Below are 11283 nucleotides of genomic sequence, written 5' to 3'. Positions count from 1 at the left end.
CGATAGTGAAAGGTACTCTAATTGCTGGAGAATGGAAAATGATAAGACTGGGTAAACTGAGAGTGGCTGGCTCGGTACACACGGATGCGCCTAAGTAAAATATTTAGATTCCGACCGCGGAACACACTGCACTGCTCGAGGTTAAAATGGAGAGCCAACCAAATTTGGTTGGCTGCGTGTCGACGTGGCTAGAAATGGCGTCTCATAACTGTGACTGCAGAGCGAAACAGAGAAAGAGAGAAATTATAGGCATACAGAAAACACACACTGCGGCTGCGGCGCTCGTACAGCCGGCTTAAAAATCCTCCAGTCATGTTCCGCGAAATCTGCGAAGACCTTTTTCTCTTGCGATCAGTATCGCCGCAACTGGTATAATCAGCTGCATCAATTGGGCGGAAACCGTGCTCAAACGATACAGTCTTAAAAACGAATGTACAGTTTGTACCAGACAACAGACCGGCGTGACAAATTCTTTGCATGCGTGTGCCTTCCGTTGACGTAGTTAACAGTAATCTGCGTTAAAATAAATTTGAAAAATGAAGGTTTGAAATTAAGTGCGTTTGTGATGCTTGGCAAAACACTAGATTTTTGAATAATCCATCTGTAGTCATCTTTTGTTTGGATAAAAGATATCTCAAGCTAGTATCAAAGGTCGTCAAAAGCGACTTGTGCTATAGATTGTTTAGGCAGTAAAACTGCGAATTTTTTGTGCGGCCTTTCTTGCATGTTGTTTCTTCATGTAGCTCTGATAATTCACTGAAACGCCCATTAACTTATTTAACGGCCGGTTCAGAAAGCTAAAGAAATTTCAAAATCAGTGAATATGATTACGTAATCCTCTAGGTTATCATTTTAGTTACTTCAGTTTTGTATATTTAAACTTGCGAATTACTGTTGCACATAAATCGGAAGAAAGAGTGTCTTACAATTAGCTAAAATGTCTGAAACCTTATGTATCCTGAGCTATTTTTATACGTTTCCAGACAATGTATATATGCATCGGTAATGAAAGATAAGCGGCATGTCGCGATAAGGTCTAACCAGCCATCGGCTAATACAAACAGGAATTATCAAACTGCAATCATCTGCCGAACAAGTGGTATCACGCGGTAATGCTCAGCTAATTCCGCAGCATAACATATTAATTTACCAGCGGTATGCAACAATTAGCTTGTTTTACCCCAGAAAATGCAAGTATCGTCAAAGTAAATGCTGCGCACCCCTATCGCAATCTATACATATATGGACTCGCGCCAGGCGGCAGGACAAACGTGTGTTTAGCGATAGGCCGAACTGGATCAACAAAGTTGTCTTCCAAGTTGAACGATTAAAAGGTCATTGCGAAGTGCTGTGCACATAAAAAGTGATTGTGCAATCGCCAGCGCTGCGGCGATACTATTAAATGTTTGATGAGATCCATACCCAAAGTCCCAAACTATTACTGTACTGTCGGATGTATTTCACATTTATAAACTGCCGATTCATGCGATAGAACTTTTTCATTTGAAAAACGGTTCATGGATCCCCAACTTAAAATGCCACCGAGCTTCGGTTAGAAGCACTTAATGACACCTGCTTGTTTATTAATGTCCCAAACATTTAAGTACTTTGATCGATACACATTAATTGAATAAATAATCTTGAAAATAAGAAAATTAAAGGTTGCAATTAGATCTGAAATCCATCACAAATAAAAATCTCAATATCTCATTCCTTTGATAACACTTCATGATAAATTTACTGACTCAACATACAATAACGACCATTCCAATTCTAACAACAAGAAAAATTAAAAAAGGAAAGGAGACTACTAAATGAAAACAAAACTACAAAATGGATGATGTGGTAAAAATGGGATTTCGTGAAAATCGTCGGCAACAATCCGGAGTTATTAACTTCTGGTGGTCCTTGTTTCTCGTCCACTTTGGCGTACGTTTTGGCCAATGGTATTCTGTAGAGTAACTAATTATTTACAGTTAAAAAATTATTATCTCATTTAAACATCATTTAAAAATATCAGAAAAACACTTAACGGCGCACTACTGCGAGTAGACTAACAAATTTATATTTATACTGATGTAAATGTAATGCACAATATATACGTTCTCAAATTATTATGTTATCTTAATGTACGTAGGTACACGCAAGTATCATTTGTAGCGGCTTTTCTACCTTTCTCCTTTGCAACGAGTCCGGAGTGTGCAGCTCTTTATTGACTTCCGGATTGGACAATTTGCCGACCGCTTTTGTTCTTAGCACTTTCTTGAAGCGTGTTTCGAAGCTGTTGGCTGCCGATATTTCCCGCGTGGGCACTCGCAGATCCACCACATTCTGCTCATCGACATCATGCTTAACGCTGAGCGCAGTGGGATACGTGTGTTTCGGCGACACTGTCAGCTTGATACCCGGCTTCTGCCAGTCAAAGAAGCGTTCGTTGTCGTTGACGGATGTCTTCAAGATGGTCTTGAGCAGTCCACGAAAGTATCCATAGTCCGGGAACTGGTTAAATTCTAACTGGCGTGCGGCCTGAAGATATTCGCGCATCTGCGGAGCAATGCCGTTGCATAGTTCTTTTAAGGATGTATTCATTTTCTTATTGGCAATCATGGCGATTTTCGTGTCGGTACTGGCTGCCGGCATACCTTGCCATGGAAGTCGGCCCAAAACGAAATACACCAGTAAATACCCGACTGATTCCACGTCGTCGCGGTACGTCGAAGCCCGACCGGCATGCGTTGCTAAACTCATGTATCTGAAAAGGCAAAAAACAAAACTAAATAAATACAAATTAAATACTGTAAATGCATGTTAATTCTCCAGAAACCATTGGAGCTAATGCAGTAGAAAGCAAAGAATTGCGAGAAAACCCGAGAGTTATACAGGTGAGCCAGTTTACGAGAAAATAAATTGTATTATTCTTAGCGCCAAAAATTATTGTAGCGTGTGGACCTCTTACATGTACAGAACGCTAAATTTGTATTACTTAGTACATTGTATAGGTGCAATACCTAATTTTAATTTAACGATTTACCGTCTATGGTACTCGTACTGTATTCTGTAGCTGTGCAGCGCGATTATTAAATTAGAGCAAGATACCGTAATCCGAAGGTGTACAATACGCGTAACTCTAGCTATTGTGAAGTATGCACGCGTGGAAAAAGCATAAAAAATATTATAGGATTAGGATTTTACATGTTTACAGCTGCTGAGTTTTTAATTTTTTATTTTATTTGAAAATATATTCACTGCTATAGCTCAACGTTGGTTTTTATCGTACCGCGGGGTTCCAACAGGAGTATACCCTTGGCCATCTTCCTTAAATGCGTGACGACATAAACCAAAATCCACAATATGTATCCGATTATGATGGTCATACAGCCCAATAAGCAAATTTTCCCCCTTCACGTCCCGATACAAAATATTCCGTGAATGCAGAAACTCCAATCGATCCATCAGCTGCAGTCCAATCAACGCCATCGTCTTCTTACTGAACGTCCCTCCCACCCTGGTCAAAAGGTCATCCAGTGTGGGTCCCAACATATCCAGCACTATCACATTACTGGCGTCCACCTCGCAGTAGTAGTGCACTTTGGGGAATCCACCCGCACCCCGAATCTCCTGGAGGATATTAAATTCATCCGCCAAGCGGCACTTCCGACCCGGCCGACGCTGCTCAATCTTGGCCACTACAAAATGTTTGGGACGTCCCGAATTACACAGGCGTATCGTTCCAAAACTGCCCTTGCCAATAATATGCCCGATTAGGTACATGTGGCCGATAAATGCTCCCAAAAGGTCATCTTTTGTATTTTCATCGGACGCCACGGATTGTGTGCAGCCCCCCAGGGGCGGCCCATGCACCTGACAGGCACTGCGTCCCGTGACGCGTGAACACGGAAGCGGTGCGGAAGGGGAGAGCAGCATTGTAGGAGAGTCAGCCGCCGGAAGTGCCATCTCCCGGACGGCGACCGGGAGGCAGTCTCAGCTAGGATGACATCCTCCGCCGCCGCAGCGTACTTCGCTCCTTATCAGAAATTTGGCCATATTCAGTTGGGAGGAGGACCAAGATTTCGGTACGGATGACAACGACATTTTCGCCTAGGCATTCTACATATACTTTGATTTCATCGCAGAGCCAACACTCAGATTCCGTGGAATTCCGTACTTCTCCCAGACGTCGGACTACTCCATAGCAACAATAGGCAATTATGTATTATTATTAGTTAGGCCAAAATGTCTGAGTCTAGACAGTGGGGATAAGCTGTGAAAAAAAATAAAAGCGATAGTACGCGTAAATTTACTTACCATAAGCTGTACTCGTATACTTATTGTACTGTAATTAAATTTTAGTAGTAAAGTACTTGTACTTACTTAACACGGTGACTTATACACAATAATAATTATTATATTAACCGCTTGAATACACATACAGATACGCCGAAAAAAATTGATTCTCCGCAAATGAAAGTACTTAATGCTCTAGCAAAGACCAACGTACAGATATAACCGCTTACTAAAACTTTTACGTACTCAGTGATTACCATGTTAGCCCGTTCGATCGTCAGGTAAAACGTATCAGTTTCTACTTAACATGCGCAGAAACACTCATAATCAATAATAATTAAATGCCATAAGTCTATTTACAGATACAATAACATGAAAAGCCGGTGCACAGATACATAGCTTGGCGCTTCAAAGAAAATTCGACGATTGTGATCTTTTTATGAAAGATAGTCTGCGGACCACTCGTGGCCGATTTTATCTGATAATTGCAGTCAACATTTGCTGAGTTATGTTTAGAACAGCAGAATAACATAATGTGTTGCGACTTCTTATGAGTTTGTGTGTAAAGCGGAAACGCAGTGCAACAAAACTCTTGACAATTCACTGAAGTGGCACAATTTTATACCAGCTGCCGACAAATCTCAGTTTGTGAACAAAATGGTCTTATAATGCTGAAAAAATAAGACTGATTAGAAATTATATGCTCAAAAATGTTTTTCTACTGGTTCTGTGAAAGAGAGCAGCAGAGCAGTATATACTTTGTACTTTGTCGGAACATCGTAAAAATTGTCAATAGAGTTATGGCTTCGCTTTTCGGCTATGGCGGCTATGCTGAAACCATGAATTCCCGTTTCGCGAATTAAACAAAAACTACTGAGTTCGTAATGAATGCTTAATTGTCTGATTCCATAAGTCTGTCGTTGCTAGGTCTGATTTACCATAGCAGAGATATCACGTACGATCGTACTCGTACGTTTTCCTTATAACAAATTCTCATAATAATTTTATTAAGTATTAACTGATACTTACTTTAGGGTTATTTGTATGGACCTGTAGCCGTTGAGAAGATTTTGTGTAGTAGTATTGTTAGTAATTGTGAAGTAAACGAGTGCTGTGCAAGAGTTGTCTCGTTTTCCATTTAATCAAGACTCATCGATTATTTTTTGGACAACGTCGGGTCGCAGGTTTCTCGGTGAGCCCAACAGAACGGAAAGCGGAAAAGTTTTTTTATGTAGCAGATTTTGAATCAATTTTGATGTATTACCTGTTCCAAGGGTGCTTTTCATGGTTTTTTTCTACGTATTTGTACTTGTAGGTAACCTAGTCCTATTGTATCAAATAAAAAAACGTTTATTCTTGTGAAAGACACGCGGCATATTATAAATGTGTATATGGTACAAAAAGAAGTACGGGTACCAAAATGGAACAAACCAGAAAAACAAAAACGCCTGTATTGGAAACTTTCATAAACAAATTATACTTACATCAGCTATATAAGTATCACAAATTCAGAAACAAAGGTCAACAATGGATGGATAAATACGGCAAACCTGGAAATCAACACAATAACTATGACACTGTCCTTTACGTATCCAAGCAGCATGAAGCCCGTATCTTGGTGCACCGCGTTGGAAAATCTTTTTACCGGGATCGCTGTTGCGCTAACTATCCATCGGCAATCACGATGTCGGCATTGGTCTGTTTGCTATGTAATACTGTCTGCCAGAAGCGTTTCCGGAGCTGTGATTTTCACTCCTGTTGATTGCTTGGCGTGGCTAATATCCACTGTGAACCGTCAGGATCCGTCACTGCCCGCTCTCCATTCTTATAAGCAAAAAGCCAAAAACGTATTAGATAAAATTAATAAGTATGTAAGTCTTGTCCAAAGCTGCAATTAACCTGTGATAATACTCCAACATTGTATTTTAGTGCGCACTAGTCTATTTTATACAGTAAAATATGTACTACAGAGAGATACGAGAGCTGTATATGATATGAGAGCTGATTTTGGCGCATACCGATATTAATGGGTTTTCCTAAATATGATCTATAGCTACGAAAACATAAACTACGAAATAACATTACATAGGCACATACTACAGAGTACTAGGGTAACTACAGTATAATATATAGTTACCCGAGTAGTATGTGCCTATGTAATGTTGTTTCGTAGTTTATGCGTCAAATTTTCTGTTTTGGTTTTTTTTTGGGTAAAAGTATTCGTATACTATATAAAAATTTGCGTACACTGGTTTATTGATACGTTTTTATTATTTTCTTAAAGTTTTTAAAAACAAGGCTATTGAGTCTTTTCTTTTGTAATTGGAAAGCACACAAACGCATTTGCAATTTGCAATCATTACGGCCAAATCAGCAAGCGCGTCTGGATTTTCTACTTAATGTGTCAATCGATTTCCTGTACTCAGCAAAAAAATACGGTCGTCCTATAATCCAGGCGCTAGGCCAGTATGCACAATTAATTATCCAATTGATCGCTGTGTGTCAAATTTCTTCACACGCACAATGATTCGCGTGTGTCATCTTTCTGTTCTGTTCTATAGTGAATCTTTCCCGCTGGGAGTCGGGGAGTAATAATCGCACATGGCGCTACGTATGTTACGAGCATGGATACCTCGTTAAATCTGACGCTTTTCTTTTTTCCAAAAAATGTCCGCCCTTCCCTGGCCGTACGGTAATTAGGGAAGAAACCGTAGCCGCGTTTCTGTATCCGTCGCAGATTACGGCATATAAGTAGAAACGTGGCCAGAAATAAAAATCCCAGAACGAAGTACAATACCGCATCCATCGTTCGCAAGACAAAAAGCAGGAAATATTCCTCTTTCGTGGCCAGCATGATACCGCTGACGTCGTGTTCATGGCGCTTTTCATATAAATCAGTAACATCATTGACACTCCGCGTGCTGTTATGATAGGCGTAATAGTTTGACCGGGCGCAATTCAGGGATAACATCAGCATGGCAAATATTTCTGCTCCAGATACCAGTGTAAACGATATGCCCAACAGTAGCATACAGTGCCGCGCTCGGGCCGTCACTAATTCCAGCTTGGTCAGAAATCCCCACAATCCAGTAAACATGGTATTTAAGGCGATTAATATACCCGCAGCTTCTAATGCGTATGGACGGTGAAGTTCATACCGAAATGTGAAACCTAACACAAACACAATCACGGTAAGTAATACCCATGCCTCGGTACGTGTATATGCATCAAACATTCAAATGTCCTTATAATCTCCGTATACTGTATACGAATAGAAACATTTTTACAATAATATTATATGCATACAACTTTATAAGTAGTACTCGTAACATAAAATATATAAGCATTTACTTGTTATTAACAAAAACAATTAAAAGTGTCTTTCTCATATCGGAAAAATGCAGTACTTTCTTAACTGTTTCTTACATGTCCTTGATTTCAGTTACGATATATTACGGTTTAAGTTGTGTTCTCATTACTACTGCATGTAGATTGTTGTTCATGCAGATTTTGTGCAATAAAGTTGTTTGTACAATAATATAATCTGACGGCAGAAATCTATAAGCAGTAATAATAAAATTAATTATACGAGCTACTGGTGTATTGTACGTCCGGACTGCGCATTAACGGTACGTTTTCAGAAAAAAAGGCTGAACAATAAATTATTTCTCATTTTAATTTATAGCGAAGATTCGAGTGATTATGTTTCATTTTAATATTATGCATTTACTTATTGCAGAAGTGTACATTAACTAACAATGTACAAAACTAATTCATTATTAAGAAGGCAAATTGTAAAGTGTTTGAGCTGGAGTTAGTCGGGTTTGCACTTGATATTCCAGATTGTTTAAAAAATTAGCGGCATTTTTACTTGGATAATTGGGACAAATTTTTCCTTTCAGGTATCGATTTTGTGTTCTCAAATTCTCAGCCGGTAAATGTCAAGAGCGATATTGCTACAAAAGTATCAAATGCTACACCGACGATATTGCCTAAGGCATAAATTCACTCCTTGCAGAATGAAAAGGTTGACGCTGCGTAAAACAATGCGATAACCTTGCCAGGAAAGCATTTTGTAATCGTATTGTGTATGCCAGACAAACTACCCACATTTGCAATTTTGTAGTATCGAAGCACATGTGCAGGTGATCGGACCTCGAGGTACCGACTTTGATACAATCAATTGCGTTCAAGCTTCAGCCAGTCCGTATTAATAAATTAGCAAATAATTCCAGCATTCTTTCGGAATGCTTTGCGGTTTCAAAGCAGCGCAACAGATTCCAGTCAAAAGTTTCCGCCGTTAAATCAATATCAAACCATTTCAGTATGAAAAATAATAATTATCGAAATCTAATGTCAATTAACCGAAAATGGGTTTATTCATCACTAATACTTATTAATTAATACTCATAAAATATTTGAAAGGCTCCGTCAATCTGCTCATTGTCTGGTTCGTCATTAATAATATGTTCTCCGTTATTCGTAAATTTGATTTGCAAGCATCGTAGGCTGGTGTTTCAGGGAATGTAAGCCACATAAACGCACATTACTTTACTTAATTGAGGAGTGGCAGGTTGCCATAATTGTCAAATGCTGCTTTAGGGCATGAGTAATATTTGTGGACATATCGCGTCAACAATACATTGAACGGCCAACAGGCCGACATAATGCCGTCTGATTCACATCGATTACTGCAAAAAATATGGAATTCCCATCTGGTTGATCCAGAGAGGGCGGAAGAAAATGAGCTGTCATGACACCGGAACGACTATTTTCTGTTAATAAAAAATTCTCAGCAGGGCTTTGGAAGTCGCTAAGCGGGAGAATCTTTGCTCTTAGCGGCACTCTATATATGTCACCATCATGCTTAAAGAAGGGGAAATATTGATTAGGCACAGTGAGTAACCTTGACCTTCTGCTTAATTTGCACGGCGCTCACGAGCCGCCATCCAGAGTTAAAAGAATTTCCGGATGCGCAGCGGCACGATTAGACTGGAAGTTGGTGTGCATTCTTTGTTAATGTCCCTCGTGCACAGGACCAGTAAATGAGCGGCTTAATGCAAATAAAACATTTTCCCAGCATACGCAAATGCGACATACCACAGAGGCGAACCGCAGGGACAACGAACCGTAAAAAGTGTGCCAGTGTATGACCAAGCTGCTGCTCGTAATTAAGAGAATGATGAATTATGTTGGAGAAAATACTGATTGAATTTTGTGGTGGGTTTGTATGAGGTGCCGAACAAAATGTTAACATAATCTTTCGTTATTGGAACTACTTTACCTACAATCTACAAATACGCGCAATTTTTGATCACGTTATTTGGATTTTGGATTTTCGTTAACTAACGAGAAGAATCGGATTTGTTGTACACCCTATACGCTTCTCTGTTGGTCATACTGCGATCGCAATTCTCTCAAGGATTTAAGCGAATAAATAAACTAAAATCAACTGGAACAGTTGTAATGTGTGGATCGATTTCATTAATTCAATTCAAGACAAATACGGATTGTGTAAGTTCATGTAATCTGCCAAACCTGTTTGGACAGTCATCTGTTTACAAACTGATTAGCGTGCAGCTTTTTGTTAAAAGTAATTAAGCTCGAATTAATTTTTATCCTCTATAAAACTTTATTAGCTATAGCTAGCGGTTATGATTGGTGTAACCGACAATACCAGTTGGACATTTTTATTTGAACATACCGGCAATTTCCGTGCATAAGCAGGTTAATCCAAGAACAGCTTCAAGAAGTCCCAATATTCCCAGTGCTTTCAGACAAGCAAAAAGGTCGAATTCCTGCGACGGTGTGGACAGAATTCCATTGGAGCGTGCATTACGATCCATTTTTGGGAGTAAGGAATTGATGATCGCACCACAACGTCGCAGCACGTCAATCGTCAACTACGGCCAACAATGCGCTAATTCTCAAGTACAGACCGATGGTTTATTATGTCATTTGATGCGCTCTTGCTCCGAGCACACTTGTGCCATAGGGGTTACCTTATGGAATACAGATACTGCTCTTAAGCGTCAAAAGGGAAAAAAACTGTCTTGAGTAAAAACCGCACTTGTTTGTAACTTACACACTCCAGCAGCCAGTGGAAATATTGCCGTGGTGATCGAATAAGCGGCGGCATATCAGTTACGCCACTTAAGCATCGATCAACGGGTTTACGGTTTTATGCTTCTTCGATATATGGACGCCCGGTATAATACAGCAGCCCGCATATATCGCGCGCGGGCCGTGCAAACAGTTGTCCTACCGGCATGCGATCGGTCGCACCGCGCGCGCACTCGCTTCACGGCAGCATAATTCGCAATAGAAAAACGGATGCATAAAAAACGTGATTTATCGTTTGCTGACCAAAGTTTACTTTATGTCGCTTGAAAACCTTCCAAATAAATATTCCGACATTTGAGTGCCCCGTAATGCGCCTTCGCCGTTCGCACTTCCCTCCAACAACAGCCTGTGCCGAGCCGATTAAAGCTGATAAGCGCGCTATGGCCATTTAAGCGTTTTCATCGGGAGATCGCGTCGGCAGTTAAGCGGCGATCATTAAAATGCTGTGCATTTCCGGTCAGTATTAATGAAAATCTGATCTACTCATCCCAGTTTTATTCATCGGCTGCGTTAACGTCACGATTAGCTGAACGAACATGACGTTTCATTGATTAATTAATGCAAACCAGCCAATTTCACATTCACGTATCGCAGCCGAAAATAAATAGCATTAAAAAACTGATACCCGGCAACGAAGATACTACTCGTAGGTTTTCGCCAAAACTGCAAATACTAATGTACAGAAAGGGAAGACCAACAAATTTTTACATGTCAAACCGAATGGATATCATGACATTTTTGACAGCTTCAATGGACCAGTTTGCAGAAGGCTATGATATGCCGCGCGGAAGTATTCAGAAATGTGTACATGGACCTGCCAAGATTAACAATACAGTAACTGCAGCACGTCACTCGATCCAGCCCAGTGAACTGCTG

At 40.1% G+C, this 11283-nt stretch overlaps 2 protein-coding genes across 6 annotated transcripts; both read right to left on the bottom strand.

Annotated features, from left to right (window-relative positions):
- Nucleotides 1-1569: 1569 nt before the first annotated feature.
- On the bottom strand, nt 1570-4730 carry LOC129583257 (casein kinase I-like). Of its 4 annotated transcripts, none has more exons than XM_055474986.1 (4): nt 4531-4730; nt 3278-4261; nt 2173-2752; nt 1570-1951 (listed from the first exon to the last, which is right to left on the bottom strand). In XM_055474986.1, the coding sequence occupies exons 2-4, from the start codon at nt 3952-3954 to the stop codon at nt 1892-1894; spliced, it is 1317 nt and encodes a 438-aa protein (XP_055330961.1). In that variant the 5' UTR covers nt 3955-4261; nt 4531-4730; the 3' UTR covers nt 1570-1891. The 4 variants fall into 4 exon arrangements, with proteins under 4 accessions (XP_055330961.1, XP_055330963.1, XP_055330960.1 ...); XM_055474988.1 differs by having other exon boundaries at nt 3278-4182; XM_055474985.1 differs by having other exon boundaries at nt 4542-4730.
- Nucleotides 4731-5619: 889 nt separating this feature from the next.
- On the bottom strand, nt 5620-11043 carry LOC129583240 (uncharacterized). Of its 2 annotated transcripts, none has more exons than XM_055474959.1 (4): nt 10370-11043; nt 9989-10187; nt 6917-7455; nt 5620-6108 (listed from the first exon to the last, which is right to left on the bottom strand). In XM_055474959.1, exons 1-4 carry the CDS (start codon nt 10421-10423, stop codon nt 6034-6036), a joined length of 867 nt encoding a protein of 288 aa, XP_055330934.1. In that variant the 5' UTR covers nt 10424-11043; the 3' UTR covers nt 5620-6033. The 2 variants fall into 2 exon arrangements, with proteins under 2 accessions (XP_055330934.1, XP_055330935.1); XM_055474960.1 differs by having other exon boundaries at nt 10287-11042.
- Nucleotides 11044-11283: the final 240 nt, after the last annotated feature.

Source organism: Paramacrobiotus metropolitanus, unplaced genomic scaffold, assembly GCF_019649055.1.
Source record: "Paramacrobiotus metropolitanus isolate TYO unplaced genomic scaffold, Prichtersi_v1.0 Parri_scaffold0000010, whole genome shotgun sequence".
In the NCBI taxonomy this organism is placed as follows: domain Eukaryota; kingdom Metazoa; phylum Tardigrada; class Eutardigrada; order Parachela; family Macrobiotidae; genus Paramacrobiotus; species Paramacrobiotus metropolitanus.
The sequence above is the reverse complement of the archived record's forward strand: the minus strand, read 5'-3'. Positions and strand labels throughout refer to the sequence as shown.